The sequence below is a fragment of the Geotrypetes seraphini genome, chromosome 7 (assembly GCF_902459505.1).
Source record: "Geotrypetes seraphini chromosome 7, aGeoSer1.1, whole genome shotgun sequence".
NCBI classification, from domain to species: domain Eukaryota; kingdom Metazoa; phylum Chordata; class Amphibia; order Gymnophiona; family Dermophiidae; genus Geotrypetes; species Geotrypetes seraphini.
The window spans coordinates 122606517-122626638 of NC_047090.1; the positions used below are offsets into that span (position 1 = coordinate 122606517).

At 42.7% G+C, this 20122-nt stretch overlaps 1 protein-coding gene across 2 annotated transcripts in view; it reads left to right on the plus strand.

Moving 5' to 3' along the window:
- The window catches only part of PLCB2 (phospholipase C beta 2), a 166000-nt gene that overhangs the window by 91674 nt on the left and 54204 nt on the right, over positions 1-20122 (plus strand). For both annotated transcript variants that reach the window (XM_033953411.1, XM_033953410.1), the window contains exons 11-17: positions 3280-3437; positions 7976-8058; positions 11810-11894; positions 13458-13617; positions 17389-17486; positions 17670-17766; positions 19150-19234. In XM_033953411.1, the coding sequence (XP_033809302.1) occupies positions 3280-3437; positions 7976-8058; positions 11810-11894; positions 13458-13617; positions 17389-17486; positions 17670-17766; positions 19150-19234 (766 nt within the window). The remainder of the gene's footprint in view (positions 1-3279; positions 3438-7975; positions 8059-11809; positions 11895-13457; positions 13618-17388; positions 17487-17669; positions 17767-19149; positions 19235-20122) is intronic.

Sequence of the window (20122 nt, forward strand, 5' to 3'; positions counted from 1 at the left end):
GGAGACCATTCTAGTGGCCATTCGCTGGACAGATTCAGCTCGAAGCACATCTTTTTGGTAGTGTGGTCTCCAAAATTGCACACAGTATTCCAGGTGAGGTCTCACCATGGTTCTGTAAAGCGGCATTATGACTTCAGGTTTGCGGCTGATGAAGCCTCTATTGATACATCCCAACATTTGCCTTGCCTTGGATGAGGCCTGCTCCACTTGTTTGGCAGCCTTCATATCTGCACTGACGATTACTCCCAAGTCCCGTTCTTCTGAAGTCCTAGCTAGTGTTTCCCCGTTTAAGGTGTAAGTTTTGCATGGATTTCCGCAGCCGAGATGCATGACCTTACATTTCTTAGCGTTGAAGCCCAGCTGCCATGTCGAGGACCAGTTTTCCAACGTGATCAGATCCTGAGTCATACTATCCTTGAGATTGCTTTCACTTACTATATTACACAGTTACTTAAGAATCCCTTTTTAATCTAAGTGCAATGATACATAACAATTTTATTCATTTGGGATTAGCTCGCACCTTGTTATATTCAGGTATACTAGATATTTCCCTGTCACCAGAGGACTCGCGATCTATTTTTCGTACCTGAGACAATAGAGTGTTAAGAACATAAGAACAGCCATATGGGTCAGACCACTGGTCCATCTAGACCAGTTTTCTGTTTACAACAATGGCCAATCCAGGTCACAGTACTTGGCAGAAATCCAAACAGAAGCAACATTCCATGCTACTGATCCAGCAAGCAGTGGCTTCCTCCATGTCTGTCTTAATAGCAGACTATGGACTTTTCCTTCTTAAACCAAGCTACATTAACTGCTATAACCACATCCTCTGGCAACGAGTTCCAGAGCTTAACTATTCTTTCAATAAAAAAAAAGTCTTCCTATTTGTTTTAAAAGGATTCCCTGGTTTTTATAGTTTTTGAAAGGATGAAAAATCAATTCAATCTTACCCATTCTACACCACTCAGGATTTTGTAAGCATCAATCATATTCCCCTGCAGCCATCTCTTTTCCAAGTGAGTTGCCCAAGAATAAAGGAACATAAGAGCGGAGAAGTGGCCTAGTGATTAGGGCTGCCACCTCAAATTTTTGCAGCCCAAATGCATGACTTTGCATTTCTTAGCATTAAATTTTAGCTGCTAAATTTCAGACCATTCTTCAAGCTTCGCTAGGTCTTTCTTTATGTCATTCACACCATCATGGGTGTCTGCTCTATTGCACATTTTGGTATCATTTGCAAAGAGGCAAATCTTACCTGACAGCCCTTCAGCAATATTGCTTATAAAAATGTTGAAAAGAACAGGTCCAAGAACAGAACCTTGAGGCACAACATTGGTAACATCCCTTTCCTCAGAGCAATCTCAATTGACCACTACCCTCTGTCATCTTCCACTTAACTAGTTCTTGACCCATCCTGTCACTTTGGGGACCCATCCCATGAACACTCAGTTTGTTTATTAGCCATCTGTGTGGAACACTGTCAAAGACTTTTCTAAAATCTAAATACACCACATCTAGTGCACTCTCTCTATCCAATTCTCTGGTCACCCAGTCAAAGAAATTGATCCGATTTGTCTGACAAGACCTACCTCTAGTGAATCCATGTTGTCTCTGGTCCTGTAATCCACTGGATTCCAGAAACTTCATCATTCTCTGTTTGCTTACCACAGAAGTCAGACTTACTGGTCTGTAATTCCCTACTTCTTCCTTACTTTCTCTTTTGTGTAGAGGGACCACATCCGCCCTTCTCCAGTCCTCCAGTACCACTCCCGACTCTAGAGAAGCATTGAAAAGGTCAATCAGCAGAGCCACCAGAAATTCCCTAAGTTCCTTCAGTACCCTCAGATGTACACCATACAGCCCCATCGCTTTGTCTATCTTTAATTTAGCTAGCTCCTCACGAACACAACCCTCTGAAAATTGATCAGGGCCTACTACTCCACCATCCTTATTCACATTTGTCTTCTGCAGTCCCACTCCCGGATCTTCAGCAGTGAACATAGAACAGAAATATTTGTTAAACAATTCAGCCTTTTCTTTATCAGCTTCTACATATTCCTCCCCTTTGCTTTTGTGTCTCACAATGCCACTTTTGTACTTCTTCCTATCATTGATATATCTAAAAAATGTTTTGTCTCCTCGTTTTACCGTGTCAGCTATTTTTTATTTCATTTGTATCTTTGTTTTCCTGACATCTTGTCTAGCCTCTCAACTTTTCCAGATATTTTGCCTGTCTTCCTCTTTCTTTTTTTATAAATCTTTATTCATTTTTACATCTTACAACAAGTGTATCAATAAGTGTATCAATAAATGACAATTGAAATTTAATACATCACTTGAATCTCTATCATATTCAACATTAAATTATAAAATTTAACCCCCTTCCTCCCAACCCTACCATAACCTATGCAGTCACATATTGTATAAAATTTTCTTTCCTATTGATCTAAACATTTAATAAAATTAAGAAATCCCCCCTCTGTTCTATCTTACATTGCAGCAGTTCTGTCTCCACTCCATCTGCCCGTTTCTCCAAATGATTCAGTTTAATTCAACCACTTCCATTCTCTTCGTGAGGCAAGCAACTTCTTCTATGACCACTTGTAATTTTTTAGCATTGTCTGATACAATTGCTTTGATTTGTCGAAGCTCTGTTATAATATCATTGCTGTCTTTTTCTTCCGTTGGTAGTGGAGCTTTTGACGGAGTTGCCGGCTCCAGTTTTGATCTTTTGACACTGCTCGTCCCAGTTCCTGTTCCATTCAAATTGTTTTTGTTTTGCCTGCCCGATGCCATTTTAAGCCAAAATTAACCCTTTAAAGTTTAGAAAACTAATATTTGTAGCTTATATTCTACATAAATAGCCTGGCTTCACGGAGCTATTCCTTTACCCAACCATCCTGTTACTTGTCCAAGCCACGCCCCTTTGTTATTTGATGTTGATAAATGAGATATACTGTATGTGGGCATTGCAAATTTTGAGGCCCTTTTACTAAAGAATATTAAGCCCTAGTGTGAGCTTTTCTAATATCTACCTTCTGATGCTCCAGTAATTTAACAAAAATAATAGTAAATCTAAATAATGAGCCCATCCTAACTTAGCCTTTATTGTCTAATTACCTTAAGAACACAATCCAGTATAGGGTGAGTAATACCCTCCAAGTTTCACCATGAACTCCCTGATTTCTCTTTCCTGTTGGAGATCGTCTAGAGATGCATGAAATATACTGTACTTGGGAAATAAGTTCCTCTTCTTTTTCCTCCCAATCTGTCTAGCTGGCCAGTTTTCTGGAGTCTCATCCCCTGAAATGTATCGTCAGACCCTACTGGCCGGCTGCCGCTGTGTAGAGCTAGACTGCTGGAAGGGAAAGCCCCCGGAGGAGGAGCCCATTATAACTCATGGCTTTACCATGACAACTGAGATCTTATTCAAGGTAAGGGGGTGTCTCCAAAGCTCAGGCAGTTTTTACACTCATCTATTCACAAAGCTGCATTAGGTGTTTAAAATGAGTTTTAATGCACACTATCAGCAAGTCACCACGTTAACAGTTAATGTGGTCAGAAGAAAAAAATGAACAGGGTCTCCACAGAATTAACCTGAACAAAACAAAAAAACAGAGTCCAAAGTTGTCCAACCAAGAGATAGAAGGAGACTTATTAACATAAAAAAGCAAACGGAGGTTTTATTAACATATATCACAATAACTGACACAGTCTATGTTTCGGCTCAACCGAGCCTGCATCAGGAGTTGTGTCTTTGCCTTAACCACACAAACCTCAAATACTTATGATTTTAAAGTGTTTGAGGCTTGTGCAGATGAGGACAGAGCTTGCAGGGATGGGACGGGTCGGGATGGGGATAAAGAGATCCTTGCAGGTAATATGGAATAGATAGCACATATTAACATCTGATTTGGAAAATAACCTGTTGCAATTAGCTACATCTTCGGAGGTTATCAGCTATGCTATTAACACACAACAGTGATCAATGCTCTGCGTTAGTTTCACAACTACCTTCCCTAAAGTGCTGAGAATGCCCCCAACAGTTAACACAGATGTTTTAAACCTAACCATCTCAGCTTTAGCTGTTAATGTGCCTGAGTACGAATCCTTATTGCCAAGTAAAGAGGCCCCTCTGAGCATTTGGATGTAGAGGCAAAATGAAATGAAATGAAATAGCGCCCATGTAAGGATGAGTCCGATGATGAGTATTCTGTGACTGAGAGCTGTAGGTGTAGATTGTTGTTCTGATGGAGACTTAATTAGCGGGTAAGTGCTATAGGGTTTGCTCTTGACAGCAAGTGCCTAGCCTGGACCAATCAGGTCTTAGGATTAGTAGGGATGGGCGGACCCGCTATGCCTAAGGCCTGATTGGTCCAGGCTTCTAGAGCCTGGGCCAATCAGGCCTTAGATTTAGCGGGGATGGGTCGGGAAGGGGCGGGCCCGTCTCATTTCCACGAGGCGGGCCCGTCGGCTGGACAGCAGCAAGACCCGTCCAGCCGACCAACATGTAAAGGTTAGTTGGAGGAGGGAGGTTAGTTTTGGGGGTGGGGGTGGGGTCGTCGGGCTTTCCGGCAGGAGGACTGGGCATCCTCCTGCCCTTGATTACCAGTTTGGGGGGGAGGGGGGTTCCAGGGGGGTTCCGGCAGGAGGACTGGGCATCCTCCTGCCCGCGATTACCAGTTTGGAGGGGAGGAGGGTTCCAGGGGGTTTCCGGCAGGAGGACTGGGCATCCTCCTGCCCGCGATTATCAGTTTGGAGGGGAGGGGGGTTCCAGGGGGGTTCCAGCAGGAGGACTGGGCATCCTCCTGTTGGCGATGGGACAGGCGGCCGCTATACTTATTGCAGCAGGGAGATCCCTTGCTGCCATAAGTATAGCGGCCGCGTCTACTTAAAATGTAGACCAGCATTTTGCTGGCCTACTTTTTAAGCTTCTCTTCCTCTACTAGGGAGACGCGTAGGGCCGCCTAGGTTCGCCTAAGGCCCTTAGGCGAGCTTAGGCGTCTTGCGGGTCTCCCTAGGCTCCCGGAGAAACATAGAAACATAGAAAGATGACGGCAGAAAAGGGCCACAGCCCATCAAGTCTTCCCACTCTATTGACCCACCCCATTAAGTCTGAGTGCTAGTGACCTGGTTCCTTAACTCGACCCTCGAAGGGATCCAACGTGGGTGTCCCATTTTTTCTTAAAGTCGAGCACGCTGGTGGCCTTGATCACCTGCACTGGTAGTTTATTCCAGTGATCTACCACCCTTTCTGTGAAGAAATACTTCCTGGTGTCACCACTAAATTTCCCTCCTCTGAGTTTGAGCGGGTGCCCCCTTGTGACCGAGGGTCCCTTGGGAAAGAATATATTGTTTTCCACCTCGACACGACCTGTGACGTACTTAAACATCTCAATCATGTCACCCCTTTCCCTGCGCTCCTCTAGGGTATAGAGCTGCAGTTTACCCAGTCTTTCTTCGTATGAGAGACCCTTGAGTCCGGCGACCATCTTAGTGGCCATCTGCTGGACCGACTCAGCTCGAAGCACATCTTTCCGATAATTTGGCCTCCAGAATTGCACACAGTATTCCAGATGAGGTCTCACCATGGTTCTGTAGAGTGGCATTATGACTTCAGGTTTGCGACTGACGAAGCTTCTATTGATACATCCCATCATTTGCCTTGCCTTAGATGAGGCCTTCTCTACTTGTTTGGCAGCCTTCATGTCTGCACTGATGACTACCCCCAAGTCCCGTTCCTCTGAAGTCCTAGCTAGTGTTTCTCCATTCAAGGAGTATGTTCTGTATTGATTTCTGCTGCCGAGATGCATGACTTTACATTTTTTAGCGTTGAAGCCCAGCTGCCATGTCGAGGACCAGTTTTCCAACGTGATCAGATCCTGCGTCATACTGTCCTTGAGGTTGCTTTCACTTACTATGTTACACAGTTTGGCGTCATCGGCGAACATTGCTACTTTACCCTGAAGCCCCCGGGTCAAGTCAGTTATGAATATGTTGAAAAGGGATGGTCCCAGGACTGAGCCCTGCGGTACTCCGCTAGTCACCTCCGATGTCTCAGAGAGGGTGCCGTTGACCACCACCCTCTGAAGTCTACCACTCAGCCAATCATTGACCCATGCAGTTAGTTTCTCACCCAACCCCATCGATTTCATCTTGTTTAATAGTCTACGGTGTGGGACACTGTCGAAAGCTTTACTGAAATCCAAGTACACTATGTCCAGAGACTCTCCTGAGTCTAGCTTTCCTGTCACCCAATCAAAGAAGCTTATAAGATTGGATTGGCATGATAAGATTGGATTGGCATGGTAAGATTGGATTGGCATGGAGGCGCCTTCAATATAGGCGGCCTGCCTGGGGAGCATTTTTTAAAAAAATGTGCATCCCGATTGGCTGATTAGACAGCTGTAGGACGCCTACAGCTGCCTAAAATCGGGACGCACTTTGGAGAATCAGGCCTAAAATATCTAGAGAACTCTTTTTCCTATCAATCTATACAAATCTGGAATACTCTGCCTCAGTCATTGAGAAATCAATCTTTTTACATGCTATGTAGGAAGGGTTTGAAGAGAAATTCATGAGTAAGAAATTAGATGGTTTATATTTGTGATGAATCTTATGCTGTAAAATGTCTGAATATAATTTTTAAACTGTGAGCTGCTCTGAACCTATTTGTAGGGAGAAAGCAGTTTATAAATATCAATTTAGATTTTATTTAGTTGATGGTGGGCAAATCACTTAACCCTTCATTGCCACATGTACAAAATTAGATTGTGAGCACTTCATTGACAAGAAAATACCTTGCACACCTAAATGTAACTCACCTTGAGCAACTACTGAAAAAGGTGTGGGCAAAATCCAAATATATTTTGTACAATTGGGGCTGTGTATTTAAATAAATCTCATGCATGTTCATTAAGGATATCCGGAAACCCTGACCTATCTGTGGCTCTTGAGAACCAGAGTACTTAGCCCTGCACTAACCATTAGTAAATGGCCCCCTTGGTTTAATCAGTTCCAATTCCCAAGCAGCTATGTAAATGAACAGGTACAACTGAGGTTAGCTCTCAGCAGATAGGGTTATCATTTCATGGGCAGCTGAGGTGCCAGAAATGCTTTACTGTATTTCAGAGAAGATTTATTCACAAGGATCAACTTTTTTATTTTTAAAAAAATCTGTACCTTTTAAACAACAAAGCAAGCATTTTCAGTACTACTTTAGTGCAGATTAAAAGCAAATAGGGAAAAAATATACGTACAAAGTGGAACCCACTCAGAAAACTAAACATTATTTAGTCCACAATCATTTTAAGGGGAACCAAAGAAACAGAGTTAGCAAGAAACAAAAGAAATATCAACGATCAACCTTCATAAACTAGACATACTCATGAAATTAAATTCAGAAATTATTATGGAATTCTGTAGAGCTGAAGATTCTGAGGTAGACTTATTTTCATGTTGCCTTGGTGCATATGTTCTGTCAGAATTCTATGGTAGAGTGTTTTTTCAGTGATGGGATATAAGAATCTTTAATAAAGAGTTAGTGAAAAAGAATACAGTTCCATTGTGGGAGTTGCTGGCATGAAAGCTAAATATTGTTCTTAGATATTTAAGTGTAAGGAGCTTGATACAACAGTGATTTATGCTTTAACCGTAGGGTCAGATCTTATTTTACAAATAATCTGGAAGTTAATCGTATAAGGCAGGACTTCCCAAATCTGACCTGGGGACCAGTTGGGGTTTCAGAATGTCCACCACAAGTATGCATGAGGTCATTTTGCATACACTGGAGACTCAGGACACACAAATTGATTTCATATTCAGGTATATTGATGTGGATAGCCTGAAAATCTGACTTACTGAGCGGTTCCCAGGCCAGGTTCAGGAAGCCCTGATGTAAGGGGTCTGCAGAGTGATTGGGCAGGTTGGTTTGTATTTTGGAACTGCATGCTATTCTCTGTCACTTTTGCAGGACGTGATTGAGGCGATCGCAGAAAGTGCTTTTAAAACCTCCTCTTACCCTGTCATCCTTTCCTTTGAGAATCATGTTGATTCGTGAGTATCTGTTTTTCTTTGTTGACTGTCCTGCAACCAAAGCAAATATCAGAGAGTGGATTTTCTGCTCTTAGGAGGATGTTAGAAGTATCACCAGCTCTCTCTAGATGTTTTTAAGATGCTTAAAGTGAAATGCTGCTTCAAGACTGTTTAAGGGTACAAGAGATAGACAAAGTCAATAGGTGAGGGTTATTTATGACTGAGTAAAGATGACAGTGAAAAACAAGATACAAAACATGTATTTATCTCAAAACTCACTGCCATCCATTGAAGCAAAACTAGAGATCACAACTGCAAGGAAACCACATGTAACATAGTAGTAACATGGAGAGACATAATCAAAACATACGTCTAAGTCCGATTTGGGTGTATGGTGCTACACACACAAAGTCAGCAGTAGGAAAATGCCCATTTTTGAAAAATATGCCTAGAATATTTTTTGTTTTCAAAAATCGTCTGTCTGGACTACCTTACAGGGCACTGCTGTGAACTTCATAAAAAGGTTGACAGACAAACATCTCACCAGAACTCCCTTATAGGTTATGGTGAGCCGTCCAAAACACTCCCAAAAACCACTATACCCACCATATGGCTGCAGGTGGCATCTATATGGCAGTAGAGTAGGTTTTTGTTTTGTTTTTTGGTGGGCTCTCATGTTCTACCATAAATGTAGTGGTTAGAGTGGCTTATGGGCCTGGGTCCTTCTCTCTATGGTTCACTAGCCCACCCCCCAGGCTATTTAAGACACCTTTGTACAGTTGTACTAGGCTTTCCTATAGCAGGTGCTGATGTTCTGGAGACAGATATGTACTTTTTTATTCTGATCTTTGTGGGGGCTGAGGGGTAGGTGAACCCTGGGGGAGTGTGTGTGGGTCTTTACTTTGTCTCTGCAGTGGTTATCTGGTTACTTTGGATACCTTTTTGGCACTTATACCTGTTTTTACATCGTCTAATTCACAACGTTTACGTTTCGTCCAGGATGTCTAGTAAAACATTTGATTATCCCTGCAGGTCATGTAAGTCTAAGTCGGCCCACATCCCGCCCTAACTACTCCTCCAGATATGCCCCTTTCAGCTCTGGGCACACAGCAGTATTCAGGGGCATAAAAAGTGCCTCAACATGTCCAGAAAGTTGGTTTGATTATCGGCACTTGAACGATCTGTCTTTTAGGTTGTCCAAGTGCCAACTTAGACAGGTTTTTAGATGTGTTTAAGTTTTGATTATGAGCCCCATAGTAAACAACAGCAGATAAAGAATGGTCCATCCAGTCTTCCTAACAGTAACATTCATTATCAAGGCAATATTGAACCAACAAGCCAGCATATTATTATATTTTATTTGCTAAATTCCACTTCAAGATGTCTTTCCCTCCCCCACCGAGATATACAAGAACTGTACTCAGACAGTATGAATATGGTATAAAATATGTATACTTACTTCTAATCCATGGAGCCAGAAGTTCAGGTTGGTATAGTAGTTTCAGGACTCATGAAATTTGAAATTGCAAAAAACACCAGAACTTCTGGCTCTACACAGCTCAAGCTTTTAGAGAGCTGAGTCACGGTGGGGAAGATTCTTCGAAATGGCAAACTTCCACTGACTAGGAAGAATCCCTTGGCAGGTCAGGATCTGGCCCATGGGCTGTAGGATGGACAAGCCTGCCCTAACCAGTCTGGTTTGCAGGATATCCAAAATGAATATGCTTGAGATAGATTTGTGAGCAATGGAACCAGTGCATGAAATCTACCCAAAGTATATTCATTATGGATAGCCTGAAAACCACACTGGCTAAGGGGTACTTGAGACAACACTGCTTTACCTAGTTTAGAATTGTTATTAAATGCATACAAGTTAATTTCTTGATATACCGTGAATTGAAATAGAAACATCCAGGTGGTTTACAATAAAAATGGGTTAAAAGAAATACTAAAAATTTGATGATAACACAGGATGTACAAAAAATGTATGATGCACAAAAGAGGTGTTACAGGAGGAAAGGATCTAATTTACAATCCTTCTTGCTAAAAGAGTTTAGGGGAAAAAAGGAAGGGTAAGAAAGGAGAAGGGGATCATTTAGGCTAGTGTTGTGGACTTTTGCCTGGATATAAAGAAAAGTTTTAAGTGCCTTCTTAAATTTCAGAAATGAAGGTTCTATTCTAAGCTTAAGAGGAAAACTGTTCCAGATAGATGGGGCAACAGCTCTAAAGCAAGATTTCTAAATCGTGTCTAACCATATGTGACAGTGAGATGGAACTATAAGAAGGTGTTGACTAGAACAGCATTTCTCAACTCGGTCCTGGAGTACCCCCTTGCCAGTCAGGTTTTCAGGATATCAAGTTTCAAGTTTATTAAGGTTTGTTGTACACGGAGTATCACATATTTCAACGCGTATTACATTTTTTAAAATAGGAGACAAAACAAAACAGTTTTATACAATTAAATACATAGGGGCTCATAATCGAAAGAGAAAAACGTCCAAAAACCGGCCTAAGTCAGCACTTGGACGAACATTTCTCAAATATGTCCAAGTGCCGATAATAAAAACAGGTTTTGGACATATTTCTAAACGACCTAGGCCTACATAGTGCCGCTAAACGACCAAAGCTAAACGGGGCATTTTGGGAGGAGTGTCGAGGGAGGGAGTTGGGCGGGACGTGGGCCGGCTTAGACTTAGTCGTACAGCATGTATAACCAAAAGTTATACAGCCCACCATCGACGGAACTTGGATGTTGTGACTTAGACCATGTAAAACATGCCCAGTCGTCCAGCACAGATGCAGCTTAAGTCATCTTGGGGGTGGGTTAGGGACCCATAGAGAGGAGGACCCATGCTCCTGTAATCACTGCATTGATACTTAACCATGTGCACTCCCCTATACACCCCCAAAACCCTTTTTTATTGGCATATAAGTGGCTCCTGCAGCCATAAGGGCTATTAGGGTGGTAGATAAGTGGGTCTAGGGGATTCTGGAGGTGGTTTGGGGGGCTCACCATGACCTATAAGGGAGCTGTAGTGAGGAGAAGACATAGCACCCTTTTTGTGAAGTTCACAGCAGTGCCCTGTAAGGTACCCCACTATTTAGGTGGCATGTCTAGGTGTTCAGTACATCACTTTGCAGACCCCTCCCACGTCCAACAAGGTTTGTTCTAGGTGTTTTTGACTTGGATGAAAAGTTGGACGGAAATGTGGTATAAAGATGGATGCTTTAGCGACTTGGTTGATCAGATTGGCAGGACATATAATTAGACGATTTTCGAAAGAAAAAAATATTGGATGTATTTTTCGAAAATGCGTCCTAGGCTGTTTTTTTACTTTGGACGACTTGTGACTTAGATGAAAATAGACTTAGACGTCCCTTTCGATTATGCCCTCATAATATATACGTACAAATAAATAACTGGTACAGAAGGCGAGGGAGATGAACTACAATCTTTAAAGAAAATGAAGAAATATTTAGGGAAAACACATCTGGTGGGTAACAAGAAAAGATATAAAGATAAGCATGGAAAAGAAAGAATGAATATGCATAAACTTGACTTGCATACATTGTCTCCATGATATGCAAATCTCTTTCATGCATATTCATTGTGGATATCCTGAAAACCTGAAAGGGGGTACTCCAGGACCAAGTTGAGAAACACTGGACTAGAAAACCACAAAGTGCACATTGGAGTAAATCAGTTAAGAATGAGGGACATTCGAATGCCATGTGTGATGTCCTCTTTGTATTCTTTTGTGGTATTTTACAGTCCCAAGCAGCAAGCCAAAATGGCAGAGTACTGCAGAACAATCTTTGGAGACATGTTGCTGACGGAACCTCTAGAAAAATATCCTGTAAGTGGGGAGAGGAAACTCACCAGCTAATGGGGGCTGCCACTGCTGTTATACGGGCATTTGGTAAAGAATTATTAAAAGTATCATTCTGGTAACATTTTTGCAGCCCTGAACTATCTACTGAGCAGAATCCAGGGTCATTTGGTGGGTCTGGGCTGGCATTCTATACTACTTTCCTCTGGAGTTGTGTTGAGTTGGGTTGAGGCAGGGGGGAGAGGAGGAGTGTGGAGGAGACCATACCTCTGAGGGTTTCTTCCTTCACATGTGCATTTGTCCAGCAACATTGTTACTCACTCCAAAGAAAATTCAAATATCTAGGCTGAGTAGCTCTTCAACAAAAGATTTGCTGATGAAAATCTTTGGGACAGTACAAGTAAATAAATTCGTTTAACAAAATCCCCCAAGCAAACAGGATAAGCACAGAACAGTAGTTTTCTGATCCTTTAACTCCTCCTAGAAACACCAGGGACTTTTGCAGCTTTGGGCTAAGTTACTAGTAAGTCTCAGAGCACCAGTCTTCTTTCAGTTCTCTCTTCGCTTGTTCATAGACTCTCTTCCACTCTAATCCTCTGGGATCTGTGGAAAACAGGCTCAACAAAAGCTCTGAAACTGCAAGGGAGATTTTTTCCCCCCAAACCTAAGACCTCCTAGGTCTTGGGGTGTTCTTCCTGGAATTCCCAAGGAAGAGCAGAAAAAGTCTTAATCTCTTCCCTCACAAGGAGTTTTAAACTCTACCCTAACCATCTCCCTTTGGGACAATATAGCCAGAATAACTTATCCCATCAGAGGGAGGAATAGCTTAGTGGTCAGAGCAACAGGCTATGAATCAGAGAAGCCCATCTCAAATCCCACTACTGCTTTTGTGTGATCTTGCACAAGTCACTTACTCCTTCATTGACTGAAGGGACAGGTAAATGTAGCCACTGTCACATAAGGGAAATTTAGTAACCCTGTCATACCTCTATAATACCCATTTCAAAGCCTGAGATTATTGGCCCCATTAAGGAGCCTGTACATTTGTGAGAGCAGTTGTATCAAAAGCATAAAGTCTGCAAAGCCTACAGATAAAGGAAAGATTTCCTCAAAGCCAAAGAGTCAGGCCAAACTATCTGACAGTGTAAAATGCATCAAGGTAAAAGAGGCAGTTTCTTCTAGGTAGTAGAAATATGGAAAGGAAGGGGAAGTGCAGGGTTTTAATGGTGGAAGAGCAAGGTAAGTTCTAAATGTGATACTTCCTGAAAGCTACCATCGGGGGCAGTGTGGAGATAACTAAAGCCCATGTCTCCTTTTATTAGAAAAGAGACATGAAAGTAATGCAGAAGTGAAGCTGATATAGGCTGAGAATCAGTGAAGCCAAGTCCAAATCTCACTGCTGCTCACTGTGACCTTGGGAAGCCACAAATTCAGTGTAAGCTTTCTGGATACAGGAAAATACCTGCTGAATGTACCTGCATCTAACTCACCCTGAACTACCACTGAAATGAAGACTGTTAAAAATAATAAATATCCCCCACCCCCAAGGGCAGAATAGTTCAACAATATTAACATTTATCTGGTTGACAGCTCAAACCAGGGTTTCCCCTGCCCAGTCCCCAGGATCTGCTGGGAAAAATTTTGATTAAGAACAAGAAGAACCTGTGCAGTCAGGACTCCGAAAAGAAGAGCCGGAGCAGTGAAACCGAGTCAGTGGAGCAGACTAGCATGCCAAACATTGACAATGCAGGTAATGTGTAAGATGGGAACAGGATCAGTTCATGTACTTGAGGCTATTTGAATCTGACAGTTAACAATGTGCATCATCTGACATAAACCAGGAAAAGGGGAGCTGAAGTGTGTTAGTACCTCTGTGGTAACTAACTACACTCTCGACCTAGTTCACAGCACAATGACCATATAAAACATGAAAAACCAGTGGAGCCGTAAAGAAGATACTTATTATTGCTGTAAGCACTAAATATTGAAACCAACGGACAACCCTCAACCAACACCTTAAAACGTTTTGAGGTGTTGGTTGAGGGTTGTCTGCTTTTGGTTTCAATATTTAGTGCTTACAGCAATAAGTATCTTCTTTTCGGCTCCACTGGTTTTTCATGTTTTATATGGTTATTGTGCTGTGAATCAGATCAAGAGTGTAGTTGGTTATTATTATTGGTTTTTGAGTGGGCTTGTGTCGGAGAGTTAGTACCTCTGTGGCACATAAGAACATGCTAGCAAAGCAGTGCACTGCAGTGACTGGTTAAAAAAACCAACAGCTCTGAAAAGTGGCCCAGAAACTTTAAATTTATACTTTGATGTTTCAGTCCAAAGATTGAGTTGCTGGAGCCTGAATCCAAATCTAAATGGCTTGTCAGCTCCATCTAGCTCAGTGGTTTCAAACTCAAAACCTTTGCAGGGCCACATTTTGGATTTGTAGGTACTTGGAGGGCCTCATTAAAGAAATGACAATTTTCAATGAGGTAAAACTCTTTATAGTTTATAAATCTTTGCTTTTGGCTAAGTCTTGATAATAATATTGTAATTTATAACTGAAGGGACATATGATCAAGAAACTATTTTATTTTACTTTTGTGATTATGCTAAACATACCGAAGGCCTCAAAATAGTACCTGGCGGGCTGCATGTGGCTCCCGGGCCGCGAGTTTGAGACCACTGATCTAGCTTGTACCTGTCAAAGTATTGTAGTCTCAGCTCACCACTAGCCAGTACCAGCAGTGTCCAACAGAGCTCAGCAAAAAGCTGCAAGATGGAATCTGTCCATGGTGCTGAACCTCTCCTGTGGATGAGGGGAGTTCTGCTACGGAGGTTTGGCCCCTGCTCAAAATTAATTTCACTCACATATTAGCATATTGTTGTGTCAGGTAGCACTTGCTAAGACAAGCGGGATTCCTAATCATGGCAAATCCAAGAAAGACAGGAATCTCCTTTTCTATGTATAAAAGCCAGACTGTCACACATCCATAAAAGGAAACTAGCACCCTATCTTGGAATAATGGATTGGCTGGAAAGCTATGTGTGTACAGCGCTGATTGGTCTGCTGATTGCTTCTAATATTAAGAACATAAGAAGTGCCTCTGCTGGGTCAGACCAGAGGTCCATCCGTGCCCAGCAGTCCGCTCGCGCGGTGGCCCAATAGGTCCAGGACCTGTGTAGTAGTCCTCTATCTATACCCCTCTATCCCCTTTTCCTCTAGAAAATTGTCCAATCCCTTCTTGAACCCTATTACCGTACTCTGTCCTATCATGCCTTCTGGTAGCGCATTCCAGGTGTCCACCACCCGTTGGGTGAAGAAAAACTTCCTAGCATTGGTTTTCAATCTGTCCCCTTTCAACTTTGCCGAATGCCCTCTCGTTCTTGTAGTTTTCGAAAGTTTGAAGAATCTGTCCCTCTCCACTTTCTCTATGCCCTTCATGATCTTGTAAGTCTCTATCATATCCCCTCTACTGCACCACTATGGTCTTAGAGTTCACTGCCCAGCCCCTCAGTTTTTAACCGAGTTTCAAGGTGCCTAACAGAGCCTAAAAAATTGGCAACAGAATCGCACTTTAGGCTACCTAATGCCACTGTAGGCGTGGCTAATGCCATAAGTGGCTCTAGGTGGCCTAAAGCGCCTATGAAGGTGTGATTCACATCAAAAGTAGGCGCTGGAAATGTAGGCCTGGAAAACTGGCCTACATTTCTGGTGCCTACCTTTGTCAAAGGCGCGATGCTGTAATCTGTGCCATCATGTGATTGACATGCAATTGTCAGCTGCTTTTAAGGCGGCCACCAACAATGGCGCCTGTTAGAGAATCTGGGCCTTAATGTGATTCTATAAAAGGCATGCATCGTATATAGAATGGTGCATAGTGGCCGTACGTGTCACTAACATGTAGGCACACCCATTTAGACGAATGAAAACCAGATCTATATACTTGCACCTAAGTTGTGCGCAGATCAGGCGAATTTACCTTTAGAAATGCCATGATACACCCCTGCTTTTCCCCTGGCTATGCCCCCTGTAGAGATTAATGCACTAAATCTGGCTTGCACCACTTTATAGTATGTGCCTACCATGTTGTGTGTATAACTTGTAATTAGTATCAAATAGTGCTAATTTTTAGGTGTTAATTGCCCATTTTTGGTGCTGATTGGCTTTTTAAATAATTAAGTTGCATGTGTAAATTGGCTATGCACACCGATCTGTGCACACAACTTAGGACCTCATATATAGCAGTTATGCCTGTGTGGGTATCTGGGTATTTTATAGAATCTGCATATATACTGCAACCCTGTCTCCATGCTACCCAAACCTCTGCGTGATATGGCCATGCAATGTAGAAATGTCCTTTCCTGTGTGAAATAGGATTTACATGTGAGAAAACGTTCATAAAATTACCCCTTTCTAAAATGTGCAGATTGCACAAATGCCTCAGAAGGGCTGTGGGAAGAAGAGAAAACATTATTACATAGCAATGGCAGGATATAACCAAATATGGGGACACTAAGGGCTAGATTCACAAAGCAAACCGATAGTGTACCGATCGGTTTGCGACCCCCTTTGCGACTAGACTTCCCTCCTGCACTATTCACTAACCTTTCCTGCGTTCCGCTTCGAATCCATGCATGCAAATGAGGAGAAACGCATACAAAGTAGACAGGGACGCGATTCACCAACCAAATTTTTAAAACCAACTGGGCTGGCCAGTCAACCCAAGAAGCGACTGCTGGGGACCAGTTGAAAACGTCTTGCCGATTCTCCAGCTCCATAGAAATCCTGCTCTCTTCCCTGCCTCGAATCTCTCCTGCCTGCCACCCCGATGCTCTTCCCTGGATCTCTCCTGCCTGCTCTGACCCAAATCACCACATCACCGCCCTGCTCTGCCCAGATCTCGCCTGTCTGCTCGCCCCAAATCACTGCCCTGCTCTATACAGATCTCTCCTGCTTGTTTGCCCCAAATCACCACCCTGCTCATCCCCAGTTTTCTCCTGCCTGCCGCCCCGAATCTCTTCTGCTTTTCCCCGCACTGCGAGCCTGTGGTTTTAACCCATGGGTTTAAGCGGGTTAAACCCACAGACTCGCTGGGCTAAAATGTATTTTAAAAGTTGCGGCTCGGATGGGTCTAGACGCATGCGCAGACTATCTACAGATGGTCTGTGCATGCGTTGGGATCGCCACCAGCGATCTGTGCCAGCAGATGGGGGTCGTTCCTCCAATCGCCCCCCATCTGCATATTCAACTTTGAAGAATTCATCGGACCTGCCCAGATCGGGAACAGGTTGGTCCCGATCGGGCAGGTTTGTGAATCTAGCCCTAAATTAGTGATTATGGAAATATGAGTACAAATACCAGGAGGAAGCAGGGATGAGGAAGCTTCTGTTTCCTAACTCAGTGCTTTAACTAGTAGATCACAACCTTCAAGAAAGATGTGAGTTGGTTATGAGGTGTAAATGAACTGAGAGGCAGCCTTTTTTTCAATAAGAGTTGTTTACAAGATGGTTTGATGCTTGTGACCAGATATGTCGTCAGGTGACGTGCCTGAGGAAGAGCTGGAGAATGAAGAAGACATAGAAAGCCTCAATGAAGAAGCTATGAAAAAGATGCAGTCAGACGAGGTACCGTGCTGTCTTCCAGTGCCTTCTTTGTCCTTTCCTGCCCTTTCTCATTAAATAATTCTGAAGTGTGATAATCTGTTGTCTGGCCTTCTCTGGGCCGTGCTGTAGATGAATGAGTTCTTTATTACACAACTGAAATTATATGGCAGAAGTCTGAAGCTCTTTCTGCACTCTCTGTCACAGGGAACAGCTGGCTTGGAAGTCACAGCCTATGAAGAAATGTCCAGTCTTGTCAACTACATCCAGCCCATCAAATTTGATTCATTTGACATCTCAGCACGTAATAAAGATTTGGACATTATCACAGCAGTTTGAATGTTGCTGTTAGCCACAGAGTTATTGCATAATGTCATTTCAATTTAAGTCTTATTGCATTCTGACTTCCATTTGAAATCTTTGTTAGGAGGGCTGCAAGTCATGTTGTGCAAAGCACTGCAGCTCTGACAGTACTGGGAGATGTTAAAATGATATTAGAACTAATGGTCAGGGGTTGCAGCTTATATGGCCCCACTCACTCTGCTCTTCCTTTTCCCAGTTGGCCATTCATGTCCTACCCATCACAATACTATTATCACCCCTGCATTAAAAGGGGAAGTCATCAATATGGGCTCCTGTTAAGGTGGGTTATTTTACCACAAACCACAACAAGAAGACAACACTATGAAATCAATGTTCTGGATGTAAAAGTTTATTGATGCTCGAAAGCCCCAACAGGGGCAATAATCTCAAACCAAGCAGTGTAAGTAATAAATGGTCAGTAAATATAAGATGCAGACCCAACATGGTCCGTGTTTCGGCTAGACAATGCATGCACATCAAATTTTAATAGAAACTTGAAACTAAATTGAAAGGAGATAAAATCCGCAAGATGAAACACAGTAGGTTGCAGGGCTGTAAGGGCAGTTTGCTCATGGACGCCATGCTAAATCCACAGTGTTTGTTCTCCTTTTCCTGTGGAATAATCGGGTGTCTCTTTGTTGCTTATTTTACCACAAGCCATGTTATTTTAGCAGGACTTGTAATAAAACAACCCAACTTAATGGCAGCCCACATTGCTAACCTCTCCCTTAAGTCCTGTCATACCTTACTGACACCTAGGATAACTGCAAAAGGCCTGTGCAAAGGAGCACTCAGCAATGCAATGAATATTTTCTTAGTCAGGAAAAGATATGCAGGTACATAGAACATAGAAACATAGAAAGATGACGGCAGAAAAGGGCTACAGCCCATCAAGTCTGCCCACTCTACTGACCCACCCCATTAAGTCTGAGTGCTAATGACCTAGTTCCTTAACTCAGCCTTCGTAGGGATCCCATATGGATGTCCCATTTATTCTTAAAGTTGAGCATGCTGGTGGCCTTGATCACCTGCACCGGAAGTTTGTTCCAGTGATCTACCACCCTTTCTGTGAAGAAATATTTTCTGGTGTCACCACTAAATTTCCCTCCTCTGAGTTTGAGCGGGTGCCCCCTTGTGACCGAGGGTCCCTTGGGAAAGAATATGTCGTTTTCCACTTCGACACGACCTGTGATGTACTTAAATGTCTCAATCATGTCACCCCTTTCCCGTCCTACTTTAGAAAAGCACTTTGAGGAGCAAGACAGTAAATTGAACAGACCTTTTTGCTTTCTTCCTTTTCACGTTTCATGCAATGTACTTGCAGAGAGGAACCGGAGTTATGTCATTTCCTCCTTTGTGGAGACCAAAGCCTATGAACTGCTGACGAAGTTCCCAGTGCAGTTTGTTGAGTATCCTTTTTTGCCGGGAGAGTAATTGCACATAAGAATCATCATTCAGGATCAGACCAAAGTAGGGTTACCAGATTTTAGTTGACTAAAATCTGGACCCATAGCCCTGCCCCATTATACCCACATCATGCCCCCAAGCCCTGCCCCCTTGACCTGTTCTTGTCAGGAGGGAGGGCATTTGCGCATGCGCAGCTGCCCTCCCGACGTGGTCCCAATGAAGAAGCTTTTCAAAACCAAGACAAAGTGCCGGGAAAGGGAAAAGGGTGGGTATTATTTTTATTTATCTCATAATGCATATGAATGTGTCAATAGTCTCATTGTATTTGTATGAAATTCTGTTATGGGAGGGGATGGGATGGGAGGGTTGCTATTTAATAATAATTGTTTAGATATCAGGTGTAATACATAATATTCAAGATATTATAGAATATAAATATGTAATGAAATGTTATATTTAATGTGTTATATGAGAGTTAATCAAGTGTGTATTTATAAGTTAATATGATTTTATCTAATACACTTGTTGTAATATGCAAAAATGAATAAAGAATTTAAAAAAAAAAAAGAAAGAAAGAAAAGCTATCCGGATGCCTGGACATGCCCTCTAAAAAGAGGTCATGTTCGGGTAAATCCGAACATCTGGTATCCCTAGACCAAAGGTCCATCTAGACCAATATCCTGCATACAACAGTGGTCAAGCCAGATCCAGGATCTGCCAAAGGAGCAAGATTCTGTGCTACCCACCCCCAGAGCTGGCATTATAGTGGCCTGCATCTCCATACCGTGAACTTAAAGGAGGCATAGTCTAAAGATGCCTTTTGAGGCCTCCTTCCAAATTTTTGCTCTGGGCCCCTGCATTTCTAACACCAGTCCTGCTTACCTTCAGAG